The sequence below is a fragment of the Chiloscyllium plagiosum genome, unplaced genomic scaffold (genome assembly GCF_037043375.1).
Source record: "Chiloscyllium plagiosum isolate Xiang-an unplaced genomic scaffold, Cpla_swu_hap1 HiC_scaffold_3, whole genome shotgun sequence".
Taxonomy (NCBI): Eukaryota; Metazoa; Chordata; class Chondrichthyes; order Orectolobiformes; family Hemiscylliidae; genus Chiloscyllium; species Chiloscyllium plagiosum.
The window spans coordinates 81,141,742-81,168,328 of record NW_028270141.1 but is presented as its reverse complement, the minus strand read 5'-3'; the positions used below and the strand labels follow the sequence as shown (position 1 = coordinate 81,168,328).

Genomic DNA, 26,587 nt, shown 5'->3' with positions numbered 1-26,587 from the left:
TTCATGGATAGTGGAATTGCACCAGTCTGTATAAGATATTAACATTTGGTTTGGTTAATACATTGCAAAATATAAAACTTTGAATTACGCAGTTAGACATTTCATCATTTACATTTTTAATATGTTAACAGATTAGAGTTTGAAAATAATGTTTGCAATTTCTGGTTATATAATAGCTGAATGTGTTAAGATATGGTCATGCATTCTAAAATGTTTATAATGAATGCAAAAGAAATGCATGCTTTTATATAGCATTTTTCCTCAGGACAAATGTCAATGAAGACTTTTTTTTTAAAGTACAGTTACTTATGGAATACGGGAAATCTTTCAGCCAATTTATACACAAAATGTTCTCACAAGTACCAATGACATAAATCACCAAATAACCTGATTTATATGTTGTTTGACAAATGAACAATATGTTGGAAGACTGCTTGTCTTCTAATAGTGTCATGTGATCTTTTACGTGCCATTGAGAAACCAGATGGATATTTTGTTGATGCAAAAGCCAATGTAGCACTACTCCATAATGGCATTAAAGTGTCAGGCTGCATTTTGTACTCAGTACACTAGAGTAGAATGTAAATCTATAACTTTTTAACTAAGGCAAGGGTACTACTACTGAGTCAATGTTCACAACTTTTAAATAACATCTATCATCACATTTTGACACTTGAACAATTGATCTATGATTTAGCATGTATAAAATAAATAGTTACTTCAACATAGTGTTCTTAAAAAAAATGTATTCATTCATGGGACGTGGGCATCGCCTGCCCGCTAAGCATTTATTGCCCATCCCTGGCTGCCCTTGAGAAAGTGGTAGTGAGCTGCCTACTTGAGTGATGTAGGTAGACTCACAATACCATTGGGGAGGGAGTTGCAGGATTCTGACTGAGCAAATTTGTAACTTAATTACAGGAATATATATTTTCCTTTCTATGCTGTAGCCATTACATTACTGTTTTGAAGCCTATTTATGAAGATGCTAATTATATGATATCATAAGCATTGACATTTATTGTTGTAACTTCCTTTACTTTTTTGGTATTCATTTTTATAGAAGAAAATTTGTGATGAGCTGCAAAAAGTTCAACAGAAATTAAATTTAAAGAAACTCATGCAAATAATCCAGTTATACAGATAGACAATACAAATGTATCCAATTTTACCAGAGAAAATAGGTCCTTGTGTATTGAAATGAACATTCAGTCTAGTGGAAGATATTGCACTTAGTGCCTATCTCCAGATATTCTGTTAATGTAGAACATTAAGATTTTTCCATATATAAGTTTAGTTACATAAGCAGAGAAATGGTATAAGTGAGTTCACATTCTTTGAAGGACAAGACATTTATATTGTTCCATAGTGACAGTCATGAACCAAACATTCAAGTGGTGAAATACATGATGCACTATAGTAGTCTCAAATCTGAGAAGATGTCCTCTGAGTCAATACAGACCTGTTGACATTTGCAAGATGTGACCCACATCATCTTCCACGTGATCATTTCTCCACCAGTGCAGTTAAATTCTACTTTCACAGTTTTCTCTTTGTTAGGAATACAGCAACGGGAATCTGAGCATGTACCGCAGAATATCGGCCTGTAAGTTCTTCTACTTGCGCAGCCAGAAAGAACAAACCTGTCAGCTTTGGAAGGCCTGAATGTCTGTAGACACTTCTTGCCTTTCTACAGAGAGAAAGAAAACCATGTTTGTGTTCATTAATCAAAATCCATTGAGTCAGTGAAAGATAGAAACCCTTCATCATGCTGTTTTGCAGCAATATCAGATTCACTATAAGGGGCTCATTTCATATTTGAACAATGAAATATGTGGGAGGAAACATATTAAAAGGATCAATAAACTTTTTGTGCTGCACCATTCTATAATTTCATGACAGGAAGAAAGTGGAGACTGCAGATGCTGGAGATCAGTGGAGAGTGTGGTGCTGGAAAAGCACAGCAGGTCAGGCATCCAAGGGTGCCTCATTCCTGGTGAAGGGCTTATGCCCAAAATGTCGATTCTCTTGCTCCTTGGATGCTGCCTGAACTGCTGTGCTTTTCTAGCACTATACTCTTGACTATAACTCCATGACACCTCATAAACATCGCATCCAAAAGGCAATATTTTCAACAGCACTTTGCTGAATTGCTAATCCATATGATGTTCTCAACTCTCTAGAGTGGAGCTTGAACATATATCCTTCTAAATGAGAGGGAAGAGTAAAACAACGTGTGAAGGCTGAAATATTACCACAAGAGATTCCTTTTGATTTATTCCTGTCAATTGAGCACACTGCTAAGCAACATGTGCTTGGAGATTTGATGGGGTGACCATCAGCTCTGCTTGATAAACAATATCTACGCAAGAGTTAAAATGACTTATGACAGCTATCTGGCTTGCTTATTTAGAAAGTTCAAAATATGAAGCTGTAAAATTGAATTGTTTCTGTGACAATTAGAAAGAGTTCAAATTGGAAAAGATCACACTTGGATTTCGAGGGATATTAGCTAATGAGACGCTAAGGAGCCAGAAGATTGAGTTTTTAACAGCCTCCTAGAGATGGATTAAGAGTTGGAAAAGGTCTCAGAATGGAAACACTGAACATCCAGAGGGAAATCCTCTGGCAGGCACCAGGTACAAAATGATAGTAGAACCACCACCAACCAACCAGAGGGAGGTGGATAATTAATCCAAATAAGGAGCAATTAATGGCTACTTGCTGCTTCTTCTGGCATTTCAGTCCTTTCAGGGTGGACCTCACTGTATGAGGAAATTGCTAGGTATGTCTGCACAACATGTGAATTGCTGCCCCATTATCTGGAGGGTCATCCTTTCTCCAAGCCTTCCTCATGGCCCCCTAAGGGATGGCTGGTCACAATGGCTGCCCTACAGCTTTGACACCAGTGGGCTTACTCCTCCAATCATTTTTGAGTTTTCCCTGAATTGGGAAGTACCCTCACCTTCTCACCGCATCCCTAACTGTCACCACCTCTATTAATGGGACTGCGGGGCTGCCTCTGATCGAGTCGGCAGCTATGAGAGGCTGGCAGTCATCAGTTAAATCCCACCAACCACCTACACAGGTTTAGTACTTGCTTTTGGTCTTGGTAGGAGAACTTCCTGCAGTCATGTAAAATTCTGGCCTGCATTTCTGTTAGCATGAACATTCCAATGGTAGCTTGAGTAAGGTAGAATGGCAGAAAAACGATGCAAACTGCAACCCACCGAGAGGGGAAATGATGTGAAGCTGAAGTGAAAAAGTAACTCAAAGTACAATTTTGAAGCTAATCAGAGAGCCAATGAGAATAGTATAATCTTAGCCAGAAACACTCATCTCGCTTTCTCCTGCCAGCCCACACGTGAACAACTCGACTAAGCAGTCATGCATAGCATTCCAAACAAAGTCAGAAACTGTCACTCAGGCAGATTACATCTAAATTCCCCTATTTGCAACAACTGAAGGCCCTCTCAATTATCCACCATAGCATTGATAGAAATTGCAACGAACAGTTTAAGTAATCTTTAATCAGGGAGAGGCTCTGTGTGATTTTACCTTAGGTTTTCTTAAACAGAGTCATTCAGAACACAAGGCACAGCTGGATTCTTGTCAGGCAACCTATGAGGCCATTTGTGGTCTTAAGATACAAAAAATTCCCAAATATAATGATCATTGTCGATTGAGACTCAATCTCTTTTCTCAAGTGGATATAGGAATTCCCATCATTATTTAAAGATAACAATGTGGATGTTGATGAGTTTCTCCTGATGTTGCTCAGTTGTACAAAGTGAGGCTGCAGGACATGGATTTTGCCTGATCTGGATGCCAATTGATGAATTTCCATAATTTAATGAACAGCACTGCTCATAGTCAAGGAGTACAGATCCTACAGAACTATTTGTTACTGGAATGTTTTGCTTATGCAAGTATCACTCAATCCATTAAATGTTTGTAGAGGGAATGATGTAGATATCAAAGAGAATTGATAAATAAGCAGCTCAGAGTCAAGGAGAGAAGAATAAGGCGCTTCAGGATTGACTATGGTGTGTCAGTGTAAGCATGAGGAAATTGCTCTGTATGTTAAGATTTCCAAGGTTTCTTACACCAGCAGAAAGTTGGTATTAGGGTGATTTCAAATGTATCAACTGATGAGTTGCTATGCAATTGTAGTTTCTTGAGTAGCTCAGTGTGTTGGATTAGAAAATTACCCTAATAATACCTGCATTTCTTTTGAAATCTTTAGATATTTTACACCAGCTATTTTAATTTCTGTGTTTCAGAACACTCCTGTGGCGGACTACAGCGTCCCTGTGTAAATGTGTCTACCTTTCCTGATATATTTGTTAAAAATAGATGGGTATTCTTTCTTAGACTACATCAACTGCTCAATGGTTCAGAATCCTCTACTTTTAAAAAAAGTAGAATAATTACAGTAGAAATATTACAGTATAATCTAATTTAATTACTCTCTAATTTAACTAACAATAAAGAGAAATAAGATTTTGATAGTAGCATTTCATATTTTCTAATTAATCAGATTAGGAAATAATAAGTGGTTTGTTATCCTGTAATATGTGTAAGAAATCACTGACTGTTTTCTTTTCATCAACTTCAAGAGTTTTGTTAATCCAAGTTAAAAACTTTGGAGGCCTTACTGAGTTAAGTATATAAGTACCAGAAAAGCAATACAGAGTGAATGTAATTACACTTCTTGGGGTTGATTTTCTTCATAACATTGGGATTAATGGACCTTGCACCAACCTCAAGGGACAATGCTCAGGAAAACAGGATAGCTTCAAGATTGATTGCACACATTTCTGAGATGCTGGATGGCGCAATCAGGAAGAAATTTGTATGGGATTATAAATGAGCATGTAGGTACTTCTACACATTTTGCACCTACCCACATCCTGAAAAATTCAAAATTTCTGCTATCTCCTAATCAGCAGATTTGGGCTTATTCTATTCCATCTGCTAATCACAGCGCTGACTATCGAATTGCTTCATTTTACTCCTGTTATTTTAAGATAGCTCTGTATCACAGTACATTAAGATATACTTCCATGCAATCAAGTTGATTTTTCTCTCTCCCTCTTCATCACCCACCCAGTGCCCCAAACAATTGTTGTCCATGTAACCAATAGATTCTGCTGTGATTTACCTTTAAATTTTTCGGAAGTCTTGTAATGCAAGGTCGAATAAAGCACAATCTATTTTCTCTTTCAAGTTCACATTTCCTGTTGTCATTTGTCACTCGGACTGAAATTCCTAGGCCACAAGATTTTGAACATGAGCTCCATGGAGTTGTTTGAAGAGGGCATTGTTTTCGCCATGTTATTGGCCTTGCCTTATAAGCTAATAATAAAAACAATTATAGTGTTGAGACACAGCAATTCAGGAATAATTTGTCTTCAAGTTCAAGTTTAAGGCATGTAGAGTTAAGGATGAGGAATGACATAGGAAGAGAGGGGGGCTGCTAAATGTTAAAAAGCAGAAAATGATCATGTGATTCTGATGACCTTTGTGCTTTGTAGTTGTAAAACCTGTAGTTTATTCCTGTGTGATATTCCCTTTAACGCCAAAGTGAAATTGGGGAATATACTGAAAGGGGAAATGAACTTCCTAACAGACAGCAAGAAATGCCCATGTGACCTTTTGCTACCATGAGCATGAAAAGCTATTAAAGTGTAAACGATAAAGTGATCATTGCAATGGCATTGGGTTGCAGTCAGTTTTTTTAATGACAGAGAGTTCAGAACACAGACAATTTATGGGTCAGTGGTGGCAAACAAGACTTGCTTCAAACCAGCTACGAGTTTTGAAGCAGGTTTCTGAGATTAGAGCACAGATTATAATATTATGGGTCTTATACAATTGGAAAGGATAGCAAGCTGAAAGAGGAAGAACAGGGAATTGTGGATTGGACAAGACATACTGTTGTTGTTTCAGTGCTACCAGAGCCATTTTAAGCTGAAAGAAACTGGCTATCTGGGGGTTTTGTGCCACCAGGATTCATATACTCACACACTTTTATTGTACAGATGGAGACCATTCAGCCCAATGTGTCCACACCAATCAACAAAGATCTGACTGTACTGATCCCAATTTCCAGTTTTCAACCCAGAGACCTGGAGGCTATGGCTATGCAGGTGAATATCTAGATACTACTTAAATGTCACAAGAGTTTCTGACTCAATCATCCTTTCAGGCAGTGAATTCCAGACTCCCACTTCTGAGTAAAACAAGTTCTCCTCAACTCTCCTCACAAACTTCTATCTCATGGCATACTTCTATCTCCACTAGATAGTGACCCTTCTACCTTTGTATCCATCCCACCTTGTTGTACTTGTCTAGCATGCAAGAAATTCAGCCCCATTATTTCTGGAGTCATACCACTTTAAAAACTAAGCAGAGTTCTCTAATTCACCTATTTTTGCAGACTCAGATTCATAGAAAGCATGGACCATGTTTCTGTACCAAAGAAGAATTACTATTTATTTAAATTAATTAGACTAGCTACAGTTAAATAGTTATAACCTGTTGGCATTAACAGTATAAGTAAGATTCTAATTCCCTGATAAACTGCCCCCGTATACACACACACAGAAACACACAGGGTAAAATAGGTTGTGGGCTGGGTGGAAGTTCTGAAAAGACAGTTCAGTAGTTTTAGATGATCCTTTGATTTTTCTGTTGACCAGTAGATTGCTTCAATCATCTTTCTCCAGATCCAGATTCTGTGGTTGGTAAGAGACACTTATAAAGTACATGGTTTATCACATCTTTCAACTACTGCAAGAAAGGTAAGCTGATTTTCTTCAGATTTATATCATGTGTTGAGAACACAGAGACTGTATCTGCATTGGGGAAGAACTGCCTACCTCCCCTAAACCCAGTCCCCTTCTCTCTTTCTCTCTCTCTTTCACTCATTCTGCATAACTTGTTCCTATCTTCAAACTGTTCAGTTATCTAAGAACCAATTTCATAGTTGTTGCCAAGCAAAAGGTTTCTATCACCAATAATTGGTCACACTTTATCACCCAATTTGTTTCTTGTTGCCAGCCAGGGTTCGATGTGGACACCCCACTCAGCTGCAAATCATCTGCAACTCAAACTTTGATTACTGTTTGTCCAAACGGATGTTTACATGACATCTGACATTGGTGTGTCAAAACGTACAGCTACCCTTTCAAACTATGAATTTTAAAACAGTTCTTTCTCATTTTAGTTAACAGTTTTTAAAGTCACAAAAATAAAAAGACACAATCTTTACGCCCTCAGAATCTTAAACAACTTTGTCGGGTTACCTTTCAACCTTCACTGCTCCAATGAAAACAACCCCAGTCTATCCAATCTTCCTCAGACCCTCCAGTCCAGGCAGCATCCTGATAAATATCCTCTAAAATGACTCAAGTGCAATAACAATCTTTCTGCAATGTGGGGCCCAGAACTACAGGCAGCATACCAGTTGTGGCACATTCAACATTTTATGTAGTTCGTGCATAACCTACTTGTTCTGGTATTCTCTGCCTTAGCTAATAAAGGCCAGTGTCTCATATGCCCGCTTACCCACCTGATCTAGCTACCCTGCTACCTTCAGGGATCTGTAGATATGCACACCAAAGTCATTTAAATTTTCCATGGTCCCACCATTCAGAGCATAATCCTTTGCCTTGCTAGTCCTCTCCAGCTGCATTACCTCACACTTTTCTATTTGCCACGGCTCTTCTCAGCTAACCAGAATGTTGATACCTTCCTGTAGTTTATAGCTATCCCCCTTGCTATTTACCACCCTACTAATTTTCAGGTTATCCATGAACTTTTTGATTGGCCTCCCTACATTTATATCCAAGTCATTAATGTAAACTGCAAACAGCAACAGCACCACCACCAAGCCCTGTGGAACCCCATGGGAAACAGATTTCCAGTCAGAGAAACACCCCACTACTTCATCCTCTTTGTCTGGCCTCTCAGCTGAAGTTGGATCCAAACTACCAATTTGCCTTGGATCTCAAGTTATGCCAGACCTTAACAAAAGGTTTTCTAAAGTCCATGTAGATCACAACAAACTCATTAGTCTCATCAACATTCCCAATACCTCCTCAAAAAACTTCAATTAAATTTGCCAAACATAGTGTCCCCTTAGCAAATCCATGCTGACTATCACATGAAAGCAAAATATATAGATGCTAAAAATCTGAAATTGAAACAGTAAGAAGAGTCACAGTGGACTCATATATTAGATTTTGAAATGTTAACTCTGTTTCACACTCCACAGATACTACCAGATCTGTTGAGTGTCTCCAGCACTTTCTGTTTATCATCTGTGCTGACTATCACTGATTAATCCAAGTCTCATATATTCTGTCCTTCAGAATTCTTTTTAATAACATCTCGACTACAGAGGTTAGATTCACTGGCCTGTAATTTCCTGGTCTGTCTACCCCCTCCTCTCTTTTAAGTAATGGGAAAATGTTAGCAATCCTCCTGTCTTCTGACACCTCACCTCTGACCAGAGAGGATTTGAAAATTACTGCCAGGGCCCCTGATGTTGCCTCCCTTGCCTCCTATAATGGCTAGGGATACATTTCATCTGGGCCCATAGGTTTATCCACTCATAAGGCTGCTAAACCCCCTAGTACTTCCTCTCTCTCTCTATGTTAATTTCTTCTAATATTTCACAGTTCTCCACGCCGGTGTCTATCCCACCATTGTCCTTTTCTATTGTGAAGACTGACACAAAGTATTCATTGAGGACTACACTGACCACAATCTGACTACTTAAAACCTTGTCATGATTTGCATGAGAAATAGCTATTTGATGTGTGCTTTATTGGTATTAACTGTGTCTGGGGATTAGAATACAACTGCTGGTGAATGTGAAACAAAGGCAGAAACATTTGAGTGAGAAGCAAATAATCCCACATAATACAGACTAAATTGGGAATACTGTGAGATTGTGCACTGTGTCACACTTATGCAAGTAGTAAAACAAATGCTTATCAGTGTATCTATATATTTTTGTCAGGTGTATCTTTTGGCATATTGATGGTTTAAAATGAAATGTAGCTTTTTATTCAAAATTTACCTATTAATCATGTTGGTTTTCAGTGGATTATTACAGTAAAGCTTTTAAAAAGAGAAATTGTGACCAACGGATAGCTTTCTGTTGGCTTCATGGAGATTCCTTTTTAAAAGCTTTTGGTCTCTAACACAATCACAATGGAATTTTGAAAATATCACTTGTAATTATGATTGTAACTTCCTGAACTCTATTTCATCAAAGTTTAAAGCAACAGCAAATTACAGAGAAAAGCAAAGAGTGAGGCAAAATGCAGAGGATTAGGTGATGTAGTGAAACTGATGCATCGGCAGAGAGGGTGTTACTGCAGTGAAATAGTTTGCAAAATAGAAAATAGGAAAGTGATCTAAACAGTAACATTCTGAATAGACAACTGGGACAGAAATTCAAGGATGGAGAAGAAAAGATCTTGAAAAGGAAGAGTATGAGAAAACTTTTAAGGGATTAATGTATTTTACTTAAGATAATTCAATATAGAGTCATTTTATTGTGGCAAACCTAAAATATGTTACAAACATTTTCATATCATTTGAAGGACTAAAAGCTTTGTGGCAATCAAGGATCACATGGATCTACCTCCAACCAAACAATTAAGAGAGCCAATGAGACTGTCCAACGTATCCCATATTATGACTTTTTAAAATCAACTATCATGATAAAAAAACATTGTATAAGAAAGCACATTCACGGAATTATTACATGTTCAGCTAAATTCAATATTTACATCTCCAAATGGAATCATTCCAAAGCCTGTTGAAACAAAGGTATCACCTTTTTGTTTTCAAATGGGGACTCATGATTTGAAAGGCAGACATGGAAGAAACAGCTGAGGGGCCTAGATTTTTTGAGGATGAGGGTTTGGAGGAGGTCAATAATCAGGTTTGAGTATTTTAACTTACAAGGCCTCCCTGCAGCCCCTCCATTAACCACTTCTCTGTTTTTGAACCACCACCAAACTGCCAACCTTAAAATTGAGGTGAGACGAAGTAGGCCTCATCCACACCTCATATCCCCAACTGGCCTAGGAGGGAAGGGTGCAGAGGACTTGGGGAGGGGGTGGTGGGGGTGTCCAGAAAACCATGACCATTTATTTGGAAGAAATTGCTGGTAAAGTAAATAAGATGCCCTTCTCATTTTCTATTTATGGGCAAAGTGCAATATTGAAATGTTTATACTGACACAAATATCACTGCTTGGTTCCTTGTAATTCCAAATGCATTTTCAAGTTATATCAGTGTTGCCCTTCTTATTGGTACATATTATAATTTTACTAAACAAAGAAACAGAAATGTGAGTATTGAACTGCTGAATTTTACCACAAAGAAGGAATCATTTGATTAAACATGTTTAGTCTTGCTGCTGCTTCAAATCTCCACAAAATCAAAACTATTCCCTGGACATGGCAAGTCATCCTGATTATGTCATCAAGTAATACTTAAACAAAGTTTTTCAAAGAAAATAAATCTTGGTTTTCTAATTCCAGATTTCCAAAATGTTCCTTGCCTTATAAAAATAATTTAACTTGTAAAAATAAGCTTTCTGTCATTTGACTGTTTAAAGGTCTTTCTTTTCCCCCAATGATGTACTAACTCTCATTTCATAAATAAATGGAAATGCTGAAATTTCACATTCCTTAAATGTTAGAATTAGCATTATAAAATAATTTTATGCCATGGTCTGTACTTCCTGCCAATTTTTATTTTTATTTATTTGGATTTTAATTCCCAGTTCGCCTGCTTGATACTTTTTTTTTCCTTTCATATCCACAGCTTTGCAGATTTCTTCAGTATCAATATAGCTCTGTGATTTTTTTTTCAAAACACAGCTGCCAAAAGGGGCATGCCAAAGATTACAGGCTGGTCTACCTTATGTAGAAACATATAAACATTCAAATAAGGAGCAAAAATAGGCCATTTGGCCCCTCAAGCTTGCTCTACATTTCAATAAGGTCATGACTGATTTGTTTGTATTTTAAATTCCATGATCCTATTTATTCCTAATTTTCTTTGACTCTATAGTTTGTTATCTAGCTCATAACTGATCAAATTAATCACAAGCTTGTCAACCAAACTGAAGTGTTAAATATTGGATTTGTTCACCGTCATCAGTTGTTATTGCTTTGCAACTGAAGCATATCTTATTTTCATCTGCAACCTCAAGATTGTGTGGATTTCTTTAAAGCACTTACCAGACATTACTCTATACATTGCAGCCTGGTGGCTGTTCTCTCCAGTCTTATCACAAATGGACCTTTCACAACAATATTCAGATCTCTTAATGGCCTTGGGATTTCTGCACTGGCCAGCTGCCAGCTTCTTTGTACAGGTGGGCGTACATCCAAACGCACCATTCACACACATGCATTTATAGTGACAGTCTGGTTGGAAGGACTGCCCATGTTTATAATAGTTTCCATTTGATTCACATCCGACTCCAATTGTATCTAGAGAAAGCAAAGAGTAATTTTGAGAAATTAATAAGTAAATACGCAAAATGGATATCAAAATGTCTATTCCAATTTTGAAAACCTGTAAACAGTCAAGCATCTCACTTCTGTTGCCATTTATTGGTTGTGTACAATTCTAAATAACTTATTTCTGATATCAATGATTTTGAAACATACAGTCTTTGGATAGTTTACTATCATGCTGAGAATGGGAAGGACAATATTCTAGATGTTGGCCACATTTCTGCCCATTTTCTACCAGAGAAGTAAATGTGTCAGAACAGGGTTTTGGGCATAACGTTCACTAGCCTGATATGTAAGACTGTGGGAAATAGTTTGTTACTCATCAAAATCCACTAAATAGTTGCAGCTAACTGGAGATTTGGAATTTCTTGTCACTTGTCTGCTGTACTTCAACAGAAGAACAGTGAAGACGAGGTCAATATAGCATAAACAAATACTGTCGTATTGGGTTTCCATCTTTCACCTAAGTGGTGAAAACGGGATGAAATTCAGCCACTTTCTTATTATAACTCTACAGGTTGAAATTTTTTGTGTTGGGTCTGTAACTTCTTGCAGAATTTCTTCCTTCAAATACAATGGAAAATTTGCCATAGATGCCCTTCCTGACAGTGATTTGGAAAACGATGACTTAAAGAGAACGCCACTGATTTGTGGTTTTTGCAATTGAATAGTTAACATCTGACTTAGTCAGTCACTGTAGAACTGTGGTCCTGTCTTTAAGAATTCAGCTATTATTAAGATTTCATGTTTGTAAATGTGACACATTCACAAATTTATATCAAATACAAAACAGTGTTACATGTTGCATCATGTGTATTGCCTCAGCGGCATTCTCTTGATCATTGACAAAGTATTGAAGGATAACATCAATAGTACTATCAAAGCCAACTTCCACAGTAATAAGGTGCTGACTAATGTCAGTTTGAGTTCTGCAAAGACCGCTTGTTTGCTGAATTGATTGCAATCTTAATTCAAAACTGGGTGGAAGAGATGGTGAGGGTACAGTCATTGCATTTGACATCAAGGTAGCATGAGTGTGATATCAGGGAGGCTGGCAAAATAAGTCAGTGGGAATCAATGGGAAAACTCCCCAGTGTTTTAAAGTACCTAACACAAGTGAAGATTGTTTTGTCTGTTTGAGACTCATTCTCTCAGTCCAAGGACATTCTTCAAAATTTCCTCAGGGTAGTGTCCTTGCCCCAATGATCCTTATATATCCTCGTGCCTTTTAACCATAAGACTGGATATGAGGATGTTTGTTCAGATGAGGGTATGACGGAATAATCTCCACTTGCCTCCAACAAAGCTCAAGAAGTTCAATATCACTAGTGCGGCAAAGGCAGATTGGGTGCATTAGTCAGGTGTAAAATGTAGGGGAATGGGTCTGGGTGGGTTACACTTGGAGGATCCGTTGGGCTAAAGGTGGACTTGTTGGGCCAAAGGGCCTGTTTCCATACTGTAGGGATTCTATTATTCTATGATTCAATGTTGATCATCCAAACCAAAGCAGTCCACTTGACCAGCACCCCACACAACAACTTTAACATTTATTTTCTACCACTGACATAGTGCAAAATAAAATAGGCACTGCTGTAACTCTACAAGACTCCTTCAACAGTATTTAACAAACTCATGATCTATATAATCTAGAAGAACAAGGACAATGGATCCATAGGAAAATCATGATGTGCCAGTTCCCCACCAAGCCACAAAAGTGTCCTGATTTAGAACTAATCACTGTTGCTGAGTTAGAATTATGGAACCCTTTTCCAGCAACACTTTGGATGTGCCTGCATCGATGGATTAAATGAACCATTACCGTCTCAAGGGCAATTACTGATGAGCAAAAAGTGCTGGTCCTGCCAGAAAGCTCATAACACATGAAAATATAAAACAAAATCATTAATTGTCCTTCATAAATTGGCTATGAGTAACCTTCTTGATTTGCTGCAGTCTGTGTGTTACGATGCAGGGACTCTCGAGATTTAGACCCAGCAATGTTAAAGGGATGGAGATAGATTTCTAAATCAGGACATTGTCTGACTCGGAGGAGATAATGTTCTCATGTTTCCACAGTTCGTACAAATAATCACATCAGGAGTGGGAGAAAGTCATTCTGTCCCTCGAGCCTGCCCCCCTATTTAATAATATCATGGCAAATCTGATTGCAACCTCGAATATACATTCTTGCATACCCCAATGCCTTTCAACCCCTTGCTAAGCAAAGATCTATCAATGTCTGCCTTAAAAATATGCAAGGACACGGCATTCACCACCTTGTCAAATAGAGAATTCGAAAGAATCTCACAGAAGTAAACAACTTGTCAAATCTCTGTTTCAAAATTGGTAATCCCTGATTTTTAACAAGTGAACCCAATTCTAGATTCTCCCATAAACATGCTTACCACATCAACCCTGTCAAGACCCTCAGATTTTATGCATTTTAAGTCAACTGCTGAACTCAGCTAAACCTAATTTACCCAACCTCAGCTCAAATGACAATCCCAACCATTCCAGGCATTTGTCTAGTAAACCTTCTCTGAATTGTCTCCACACATTTACATTCGTCTTTAAATAAATTGACCAATACCATGAGAAGGTCTCAGTATAATTTAAAGACGTGAAGCATAACCTCCCGACTTGTGTCGTAAATTCCCCGCGTGATAATTAATAACACTATGTTTCTAATTACTTACTGTCCCTCTATACTTACCTCTTGTAATTTATGCACTGTTAAAATAAAAAGATGGTCTGTGAGAGACAGTTTAAGATTGGGGGAGGGAAGACTTTATTTTAAAGAAAGACAGGCCAAAATAGACTGGGATTAGCTACTTCTGGGTTAATCTACAACAGAACCTGTGGGAAGCTTTCAAAGTGGAATTGGTGGAAGTACGGAGCCAATATGTTCCATTTAGAGTCATAGAGTCATACAGTCATAGAGTCATAGAGATGTACAGCATGGAAACAGACTCTTCGGTTCAACCCATCCACGCTGACCAGATGTCCCAACCAATCTACTCCCACCTGCCAGCACCCGGCCCATATCCCTCCAAACCCTTCCTATTCATATACCCATCCAAATGCCTCTTAAAGGTTGCAATTGTACCAGCCTCCACCACATCCTCTGGCAGCTCATTCCATACACGTACCAACCTCTGCATGAAAAAGTTGCTCCTTAGGTCTCTTTTATATCTTTCCCCTCTCACCCTAAACCTATGCCCTCTAGTTCTGGACTCCCCGACCTCAGGAAAAAGACTTTGTCTATTTATCCTATCCAAGCCCCTCATAATTTTGTAAAACCTCTATAAGGTCACCCCCTCAGCCTCTGACGCTCCAGGGAAAACAGCCCCAGCCTGTTCAGCCTCTCCCTGTAGCTGAGATCCTCAAACCCTGGCAACATCCTTGTAAATCTTTTCTGAACCCTTTCAAGTTTCACAACATCTTTCCAATAGGAAGGAGACCAGAATTGCACGCAATATTCCAACAGTGGCCTAACCAATGTCCTGTACAGCCGCAACATGACCTCCCAACTCCAATACTCAATACTCTGACCAATAAAGGAAAGCATACCAAACACCTTCTTCACTATCGTATCTATCTCTGACTCCACTTTCAAGGAGTTATGAACCTGCACTCCAATGTTTCTTTGTTCAGTAACACTCCCGAGGACCTTACCATTAAGTGTATAAGGCCTGCTAAGATTTGCTTTCCCAAATCTTATTTACCTGAATTAAACTCCAACTGCCACTTCTCAGCCCATTGGCCCATCTGGTCCAGATCCTGTTGTAATCTGAGGTAACCCTCTTCGCTGTCCACTACACCTCCAATTTTGGTGTCATCTGCAAACTTACTAACTGTACCTCTTATGCTCGCATCCAAATCATTTATGTAAAAGACAAAATGTAGAGGGCCCAGCACTGATCCTTGTGGCACTCCACTGGTCACAGGTCTCCAGTCTGAAAAACAACCCTCCACCACCACCCTCTGTCTTCTAGCTTTGAGCCAGTTCTGTATCCAAATGGCTAGTTCTCCCTGTATTCCATGAGATCTAACCTTGTTAATCAGTCTCCCATGGGGAACCTTGTCGAACGCCTTACTGAAGTCCATATAGATCATATCTACTGCTCTGCCCTCATCAACCTTCTTTGTCACTTCTTCAAAAAACTCAATCAAGTTTGTGAGACATGACTTCCCATGCACAAAGCCATGTTGACTATTCCGAATTAGTCCTTGCCTTTCCAAATACATGTGCATCCTGTCCCTCATGATTCCCTCCAACAACTTTCCCACCACCGAGGTCAGGCTCACTGGTCTATAGTTCCCTGACTTGTCTTTACTGCCCTTCTTAAACAGTGGAACCACGTTTGCCAACCTCCAGTCTTCCGGTACCTCACCTGTGACAATCGATGATACAAATATCTCAGCAAAAGGCCCAGCAATCACTTCTCGAGCTTCCCACAGAGTTCTCAGATACATCTGATCAGGTCCTGGGGATTTATCCATATTTAACCGTTTCAAGACATCCAGCACTTCCTCCTCTGTAATCTGGACATGTTGCAAGATGTCACCATCTATTTCCCTGCCGTCTATATCTTCCATATCCTTTTCCACAGTAAATACTGATGAAAAATATTCATTTAGTATCTCCCCCATTTTCTGTGGCTCCACACAAAGGCTGCCTTGCTGATCTTTGAGGGGCCCTTTCTCTCCCTAGTTACCCTTTTGTCCTTAATATATTTGTAAAAACCTTTTGGATTCTCCTTAATTCTATTTGTCAAAGTTATCTCATGTCCCTGTTTTGCCCTCCTGATTTCCCTCTTAAGTATACTCCTACTTTCTTTATACTCTTCTAAGGATTCACTCAATCTATCCTGTCTATACCTGACATATGCTTCCTTCTTTTTCTTAACCAAACCCTCAATTTCTTTAGTCATCCAGCATTCCCTATACCTACCAGCCTTCCCTTTCACCCTGACAGGAATATACTTTCTCTGGATTCTTGTTATCTCATTTCTGAAGGCTTCCCATTTTCCAGCTGTCCCTTTACCTGCGAACATCTGCCTCCAATCAGCTTTCGAAAGTTCTTGCCTAATACCTCAAAATTGGCCTTTCTCCAATATAGAACTTCAACTTTTAGATCTGGTCTATCCTTTTCCATCACTATTCTAAAATGAATAGAATTATGGTCGCTGGCCCCAAAGTGCTCCCCCACTGACACCTCAGTCATCTGCCCTGCCTTATTTCCCAAGAGTAGGTCAAGATTTGCACCTTCTCTGCTAGGTACATCCACATACTGAATCAAAAAATTGTCTTGTACACACTTAAGAAATTCCTCTCCATCTGAACCTTTAACACTATGGCAGTCCCAGTCTATGTTTGGAAAGTTAAAATCCCCTACCATAACTACCCTATTATTCTTACAGATAGCTGAGATCTCCTTCCAAGTTTGTTTCTAAATTTCTCCTGACTATTGGGGGGTCTATAATACAATCCCAATAAGGTGATCATCCCTTTCTTATTTCTCAGTTCCACCCAAATAACTTCCCTGGATGTATTTCTGGGAATATCCTCCCTCAGCACAGCTGTAATGCTAACCTTTATTAAAAATGCCACTCCCCCTCCTCTCTTGCCTCCCTTTCTATCCTTCTTGTAGCATTTGTATCCTGGAACATTAAGCTGCCAGTCCTGCCCATCCCTGAGCCATGTTTCTGTAATTGCTATGATATCCCAGTCCCATGATACTAACCATGCCCTAAGTTCATCTGCCTTCCCTGTTAGGCCCCTTGCATTGAAATAAATGCAGTTTAATTTATTAGTCCTATCTTGTCCCTGCCTGCCCTGACTGACTCACTTCTGTTCTCAGCTGTACACGGAAAGAGATCGATCTCTTTCCTCACTATCTCCCTGGGTCCCACCCACCCCCACTTTACTAATTTAAATCCTCCCAAGCAGTTCTAGCAAATTTCCCTGCCAGTATATTAGTCCCCTTCCAATTTAGGTGCAATCGGTCCTTCTTATGCACGTCACTTCTACCCCAAAAGAGATTCCAATGATCCAAAAATGTGAATCCTTCTCCCATACACCAGCTCCTCAACCATGCATTCATCTGCTCTATCCTCCTATTCCTGCCCTCAATAGCTCGTAGCACTGGGAGTAATCCAAATATTACTACCCTTGAGGACCTCCTTTTTAAATTTCTACCTAACTCTCTGTAATCTCCCTTCAGAATCTCAATCTTTCCCTTCCAATGAATTTGGTTCCAATGTGGACAATGATCTCCTGCTGGCCCCTCTCCCCCGTGAGAACATTCTGCACCCTCTCTGAGACATCCTTGATCCTGGCACCAGGGAAACAACACACCATTCTGCTTTTTCTCTGCTGGCCACAGAAATGTCTGTCTGTACCTCTGACTACAGAATCGCTAACACAATTGATCTCTTGGAAACCGATGTACCCCTTGTTGCATTAGAGCCAGTCTCAATACCAGAAACTTGGCTGTTTGTGCTACATTCCCCTGAGAATCCATCACCCCCTCCATTTTCCAAAACAGCATACCTGTTTGAAATGGGTATATCCACAAAAGACTCCTGCACTAGCTGCCTAACTCTCTTACCCTTCCTGGAGTTAACCCATCTATGTGACTGTATCTGAGACTTTCCCCCCTTCCTATAACTGCCATTCATCACATACTGTTGCTGTTGCAAATTCCTCATCGCTTCTATCTGTCTCTCCAACAGATCCACTCGATCTGATAAGGTTCACATCCAACAGCATTTATGGCAGATATAATCTGCAGTAACCCTTAAACTCTCTTTAAACTCTCACATCTGACAAGAAGTACATATCACTGCAAAGTCCATTTTTGCTCCTTACAATCTACAGACCCAGAAAATAACACTGTCTTATTCCTCTACAAAACATTGCACCAGGTTAAATTAATAGTTATGGCTTATAATTTAAGTCTAATCAAGAGACTTATCTCCAAAAGAACATATGATCAAGAAAGAATCCACTATACTCACTACTGCAGCCTTTCTCTTGGACAGACTTAAAATAACAATTAACTTATCTGATTCAGTGCTGTGAACTTCGCCCAACAGTTCCTCCAAGATTAGTTGTGAATTTCACTGTTTATTAATTTTCCCAGATGCACTCCGAGTCCAGCGATACACGAATTCAAACAGCAAAGGCAGTAACTGTGCAGGTTTCTCTCTCTCTCTCTCTCTCCTGCACTGTCCTCACCATGTGCTTCCTTTGTCTGCTCTTCTCCCTTTTAAACTGCTGTTGTTTTGACTTTTTTTTTCCCAAAGTTCCAAAACAATGCAACAGCATATAAAACAGTAATTGCTGCTCCTGGAATTCGAGGAAATCACCTCCAACACCTAAAATACCTTAAAAAAAGGAGCAGCTCTTACAGCCAGAAATTTTTCCCATCCTCCATCTTGAATTACCCAGATTAGGGTGAAATGTAGGAGCAACAACTTCTGAGAACCCTGGATGTGTAGGAATATTCAGGACTTGATAAGAAGGAAAAGGGAGGCTTTTGATAGATACAAAAATACAACTCAACGGGATCCTGAGTAAACTACAGACAGGAGCTTATGACAGCAATTACAGCAAAGTGGGGGGGGGGGGTGAAAATAATGTGGTAGATTTATTAGGAAGAATTCAAAGATGTTCTATAAGTATGTCCAGTGGAAAAGGATAACCAGGGAAATAGGCCCATATGTGTGTGGAGCAGAGGACAATAGTAAGGTGTCAAATGTGTGTTTCATACCTGTATTTAGTTGGGAGAACATCAGTGCAAAACTCAGGAAGAAAGACTATCAGGTTCTTCAGTAGATTGACATCTATTATGAGGGGATAATGGAGATTTTGGCAGGTTTATAAATAAGTTATGTTGGAGCTGTACAGAACTTTGGTTAGGCCACAGCTGGAGTACTGTGTACAGTTCTGGTCACTGCACTATAGGAGGGGTGTGATTGCACTGGCGAGGGTACAAAAGAGATTGTCTGGGATGGAATACTTTAGCTATAAAGAGAGGCTAGATAAGCTCAAGTTCTTTTATTTAGAGCAGAGAAGGCTGAAAGTGGACTGAGGTGTTTTTGAATATGAGGTGCTTAGATAGGATAGAAAACAGACGTTTCCCTTAGTTGAAGGGTCAATAACACAGGAGGCATAATTTTAAGGTGAAGGTTTAAAGGAAGGAGGTTGTAAGAGGATTTGGGACAATTCTTTTCACCCAAAGATTGGTGGGAATCTTAGGTGGAATAAATCCAAGTACTCTCATTAAACAAATGAAAGTAACTATAGGCAGGATTTGTTAGACATGATAGAAAACAGATGTTTCCCAGAAGGGTCAATAACACAGGGGCATAATTTTAAGATAAAAGGCAGGAGGTTTAATGACCATTTGGGAAAAAAGTTTTTCACCCAAAGGCTGAGTTGAGGCAGGAAACCTCACAATCTTTAAAGAGTAGTTGGATGAGCACTTGAAATGTCATAGCATTCAAGGTGATGGGCCAATTGCTGGAAAGTGGGAATGGTGTAGAGTCACAGTAGTGTTTTGTCAGTGTACACTCAATGAACTGGAGAGTCTCTACTGTATTGTATGATTCTATGATACTTAGAGCCCTCTGCTGTCACATGAGTGGAATGCATAAGTATTCTTGAGGACACAGTGTGTTTAGTATGTCTCAGCTATCTCATAAGGTTAATAACTAAGGATTACAGATGCATTCCAAATTGGAATAAACCCAAGTACTGTCAATAAATGAATGAATGTATCTATAAGCAGGGTTTGTTAGGACTAATTTCACTGAAGTTTAGAAGAATGAGACGGGTTCTCATAGAAATAGGAAAAATTCTAAGAGGACTAAACAAGGTAAATGCAGGAAGGAAGACTGGGGAGTCAAGAACCAAAGGTCATGGTTGAAGGATACAGGGTAGGCCAATTTGGACCATGACATGGAGAAATCTCTTCACCAAGAGAGTAGTGAACCTGTGGACCTCTCTACCACAGAAAGCTGTTGATGCCAAAATATTGAATCCTTTCAAGAGGTGTTAGATTATAGTGTTTAAGACTAAAAGGGATCAAAGGGGGAAAGCGAGTATAGTGTACTGAGTTAAATGATCAGCTATATCCATATTGAATGGTGGAGCATGCTGAAAGGACTGAATGGCCTACTCCTGGTCCTATGCTCTATGTTTTTACAGATGCATTTGTCCATTTCTTGTTCTGATGGTCATGAAATATCTTTCTCTTAAAATGTCTAGAGCTAGAACTAATATTGGTCGCCGTAGAGAATGACTGCTTAACACTCCTCCGTTTACTTTTGGCTGCTGCTAAATGCATTTATTTTAAGTAGGTTAATGTCTCTGATAGAAAATATTTAATGTAATTGCTTTGACTACCATAATTTTCAAAGTAAATCCTTCCTTTAGCCATGCAAGCTTCAGTTCTTATCTGTGATAGCAGTATATACAGTACTAATAGGTCAATGTTTTTGCCACCAATAATTTTTAACAATTCAAGTTTCAAGGGATAGACCTAGGAATCTAATCAGAAGAGTCAGGCAAAAGATGTTTGATTTGTCTAATAAAAAATTGAAACAAGCTATATCTATTCCACATTTTTCACCAGTGCATTTCATGTTGGCATTATTTTCTCCGCACAGTTTCACATAATTGTTCCAATACAGAAGGAGGTCCTTTGGCTCATTGCACTGGCTGTCCAAATTCCCTTAGTGCCAATCTCTATCCTTCTCTCCATAACCCGACAACCGACAACAGCCTCTGTCGAACCTGCCTGTACTATACTCTTGGGAAGTGCATTCTGGAACTTAATAAGTTGCTGCATGAACAATTCTTTTCCTCTAAGTTGCCTTTCCTCTTGTTGCTAGTTATTTTAAATCAGTGTGCTGTCATTCTTGGTCCTTTCACAAGTGGGAACAGGTTCTCCCTATTTACTGGGCGGCACGGTGACTCAGTGGTTAGCACTGCTGCCTCACAGCGCCAGGGACCCGGGTTCAATTGCCACCTCGGGCAACTGTCTGTGTGGAGTTTGCATATTCTCCCCGTGTCTGCGTGGGTTTCCTCCGGGTGCGCCAGTTTCCTCCCACAGTCCAAAGATGTGCAAGTCAGGCAAATTGACCATGCTAAATTGCCCGTTGTGTTAGGTGGATTAGTCAGGGGTAAATATAGGGGGGTGGGTTTCTCTATGGAGGGTCGGTGTGGACTTGTTGGACTGAAGGGCCTGTTTCCACACTGTGGGTAACCTAATCTACTCTGACCAGACCCCTCACAATTTTCAATAACTATCAAATCTCCTCTCAGCTTACTCTTCTCGAAAGAAAGCAACTCCAGCTTCTCCAGTATTCCTTCATAACCAAGCTCGTCTTCCCTGGCATCATTCTTGTGTATTGTTTCTGTACTGTCTCCAACATCTTCACATCCATCCCAAACTGCAGTCCCCAGAATGGACTCAATACTTAACAGAGGCTGAACTTCTGTCTTTTATAAGTTCCACATAACCTCCTTGTTCTTGTACACTATGTCCTCCATAACAAAGCGTAAAATGTTGTATGTGAAATAATTTCACACAGGCCGATATTCTGTCACCAAGTCACCCTTTATTTACATGTGGACAGTCCTTGACACTGATCCAGCTCCCTCAGAGCCAGTTCTCAGACTGAGCAAGATGTGTAATTGTTCAGTTCTTATCAGTCAGCCCGGACTCCCCAATTGGACCTGATTAACAGCCCCAATCAGGGAACTCATATTCAATGAGGTTCATCAGGTTGACCTCGTGATAATCGCTTTATTAATTTGCAACAAACATATAATTTGATATCATAGATTTTCAGGGAATAAATATGCTCAGTGAAGATTCTGCTTTAAAAATCTATACGTTTGAAATTATTTTTTGGATAAAGTATCTTCAAGATGCAGACCACTGGAGACCTTATCTGTTACAGCGGAATGTTTCAAAATCTATAGAAATGTGTCTCAGTCTTGAGTCACCAAGGTGAGACATTTTGAATCTACGCATTACTGCACAACAAAATGGGTCCTTCTAAGATGCTAAGCAGTGTTTTTTTCCCTCAACAGACATGAAACTGAGAGCTGCTTGAGTTGATTATTATGGCATTTGAAAAGCCAATTTCCTCAGCTCAAAGACAATACAATGGTCTAGATCCAAGCTGTGGACTAATAATTCTTAACATAGTTGGAAAGGACATGCAACATGTAAGAATGGAAACTATATAATATCTGCACAGAATCTGAGGATGTAGAACAGGAAGAAGCAGGCATTGGAGCAAACTCTCTCAGGAAAGACTTTTGATCAAGTAGAGAATAGAGGGAAAAGGTAAGCAAAGTGAGGCAAAATAAACTGAAGCTGGAGCACTTCAGATGAAGAAGGAACTTCTCTCACCATCCTAGAAGGTGCTGTTAATGAGGAGCTACATGGAAAGAAAATAGCATCTATTCAATATCAATGCCATCAGAGCTGCTGTGTCTGACTTCGTGTTGACTTCTTTGTTGCAGCAACAAGGAACTCTAGCAATGATATACCATCGATATGTGAACTACAAACGGAAACGGTTACTGCTTTAAACCAACGAGTCTATGGAAGAAAAGTCTGCAGTTTTAAAACAAGTTACTGAACTTACAGTGAGTTGTAGTTCCATTGTTGCTTGATTCAATTAGTGCGAGAGGATTGCTTGGCTCACCAGCATCATAGAGTTATAGGGATGTACTGCTTCGGTCCAACTTGTCCATGCCGACCAGATATCCGAACCTAATTTAGTCCCATTTGCCAGCACTTGGCCCATATCCGTCTAAACCCTTCCTATTCATATATCCATTCGGATGCCTTTTAAATGTTGTAATTGTACCAGCCTCCACCACCTCCTCTGGCAGCTCATTCGACACATGCACTACCCTCTGCAAGAAGGTCCTTTGGTCCCTTTTAGACTTTTCCCCTCTCACCATAAACCTATGCCCTCTAGTTCTGTGCTCCCCGATTCCAGGGAAAAGACCTAGTCTACTTACCCTATCCATGCCCCTCATGATTTTATAAACCTCAATAAGGTCACTCTTCAGCCTCCAACACTCCAGGGAAAACAGCCCCAGCCTATTCAGCCTTTTCCAGTAGCACAAACCCTCCTACCCTGGCAACATCCTTGTACATCTTTTCTGAACACTTTCAAGTTTCACAACATCATTCTGATAGGAAGGAGACCAGAACTGCGCGCAATATTCCAATAGTAGCCTAACCAATGTCCTGGGCAACCGCAACATGACCTCCCAACTCCTGTACTCAATACTCTGACCAATAAATGAAAGCATACCAAACACACTGTCCTATCTACCTGCAAATCCACTTTCAAGGAAATATGAGCCTGCATTCCAAGGTCTCTTTGTTCAACAACGCTTCCCAAGACTTTACCATTAAGTGTATAAGTCCTACTATGATTTGCTTTTCCAAAATGCGGCACTTTGTATTTATCTAAATTAAACTTCATCTGCCATTCCTCAGCCCATTGGCCCATCTGATCAAGATCCAATTTTACTCTCAGGTAACCTTCTTTGCTGTCCACTATACCTCCAATTTTGTTGTTATCTACAAACTTACTAACTATACCTCCTATATTCACGTCCAAATCATTTATCTAAATGACAAAAAGCAATGGACCCAGCACCGATCCTTGTGGAACACCACTGCTCACAGGCCTCCAGTCTGAAATGCAACCCTCCACCACCACCTTCAAGTCAGTTCTGTATCCAAATGGCTAGTTCTCCCTGTATTCCATGAGATCTAACCTTGCCAACCAGTCTACCATGAGAAACCTTATCGAACGCTTTACTGAAGTCCATATAGATCATGTCCACTGATCTGCCCTCATCAATCGCCTTCGTTATTTCTTCACAAGACTCAATCAAGTTTGTGAGACATGATTTCCCATGCACAAAGCCATGTTGACTATCCCTAGTGAGTCCTTGCCTTTCCAAATGCATATAAATCCTATCACTCAGGATTCCCTCCAACAACTTGCCAACCATTGATGTCAGGGTCACTGGTCTATAGTTCCCTGGCTTTTCCTTACCACCTTTCTTAAATAGTGTCACCACCTTAGCCAACTTCCAGTCTTCTGTCACCTCATCTGTAACTATCGATGATATAAATACCTCAGTAAGGGGACCAGCAATCACTTCTCTAGCTTCCCACAGAGCTCTAGTGTACATCTGATCAGGTCCTGGGGATTTATCCAGTTGTATGCATTTTAAGACATCCAGCACCTCCTCCTCTGTAATATGGACATTATTCAAGATATCACCATATATTTCCCCACATTCTTTATCGTCCATGTCCTTCTCCATAGTAAACTCTGATGTAAAAATTTGCATTCTAGGCAGTTACTCAGAGATAGGCTGTTGGCTGTTTTTTTAAAAATCAGGACTAGTTGGCTGCCTTCTAGGGTGCACAGGCAGAGCAGATTAAGTCATCACCCTCTCTTTATTCTTACATTGGCTAATATCAGCTGCTCATATATGTAGAACTCTTAGATTTTGTAATAGTTCAGGCATTAGAAGAATCATGCTTCCAAGATCATCAAGTATATGATTGCAAATTTCACATATGACATTTTCTTTCAACATTTACTACTTTTGTTGTGAACAGTAGTTTTCTATACCGTGTAGGTAAGCTCGAACATGTGAGACAAGAAGCTTCTAATTTCAAATGTGGACAGTAAAAATTTTGTATTTTTGCAGGACATGTTAATACTACAATGTAAACACTTAAATAAGTGTGGCACATTTGAAATAGAAATATGCCATTCTTAATAGTCTAAGTGTGTCTTAAGTCCCCAAGCTTCTTTTTTTCTTTTTACAACAGTGATAACATTGACATAACCATTGCAGTGAATTATAATCATGGAGTGTATTAAAAGATTCGAGTTCATTACTTTCATAGGACTTGAACTGTGAAGTACCTTTAAAATTGAACTTACATGCACATACGCCAAATTCATATTTAGGTTTATCACCAGAATAGTCACAGTACAGGTTCTTGTGAGGGTCACAGGTGTCAGCTTCAGTGCAGAGCTCCCCAAATTGTTTTGCACAGGTTTTGCAACATCCACAGCCATCAGTAACCAGACTCACTCCAGGTAAACATAAAGGTTTGCGTGGACATTTGCACGGCCATTTGCAAAATTGTCTGCGTTCAGGAACGTCTTCAATTTCTGCTGTCTTCCTTCCAGTTTTCACTAGTGCTTGCTGCACATTACTCTGTGGTATCCTGCATAAGAACTTAGATATAGTTAAAACATCTGAGGAATCTTGTCTCAAGGATGCTCTATCCCTGTTCTGCTGTCTTGTAAAAAATGAGTTAAAAGTTTTGTGAATGGAAATGTTTGCAAACATGTTGCAAAAAGTTCACATTTAACCTAGTGTCTTTGGGAGAGCTTCCACTTGCTACGGCTGATAATATTAGTGCAAACCTGGCAGAATCAGTCATTCCAGTGCATAACATAGGGCACTTCAACCTGGGTTGAGGTTAAATTCACCTGCATCACATCCTGCTCACAAAACAGATCTTACCTTACCGTAAATCAAAATTGCAAGATGCCATCCACTATTGTGATACGCAGAGAAGGCTCATCAATGTGCACTGAGTTTCTTGGACACACAGACACTGATTGGCACATTTTAAACTGAAGTCTTTTTAAAAATAATAATGGGTACTAATCAAAGAATGATTCAGTAAAATTTTTAGTTATTTTCAATGATTCTAAATAGGGTTATCTCAGGAGGATGAACTCATCTTTGATCATAGTGTGATAGAATCACAAAGTCATACAGCATGGAAACAGACCCTTCGGTCCAACCAGTCCATGCTGAACCTAATCCCAAACTAAATTAATCCACCTTCTTGCTCCTGGCCAATATCTTTCTTATTCATGTACTTCTCCAAGTACTTATCCAAATGTCTTTGAAATGTTGTAATTGTACCCATATCCAGTTTC

The 26,587-nt window shown here is 39.5% G+C and overlaps 1 protein-coding gene across 1 annotated transcript; it reads right to left on the bottom strand.

The window, feature by feature from the left end:
- Positions 1–26,362, bottom strand: LOC122539917 (cellular communication network factor 6-like). Its single transcript, XM_043675100.2, has 4 exons — positions 25,571–26,362; positions 11,274–11,528; positions 5,165–5,358; positions 1–1,690 (listed from the first exon to the last, which is right to left on the bottom strand). The coding sequence occupies exons 1-4, from the start codon at positions 25,983–25,985 to the stop codon at positions 1,415–1,417; spliced, it is 1,140 nt and encodes a 379-aa protein (XP_043531035.2). The 5' UTR covers positions 25,986–26,362; the 3' UTR covers positions 1–1,414.
- Positions 26,363–26,587: the final 225 nt, after the last annotated feature.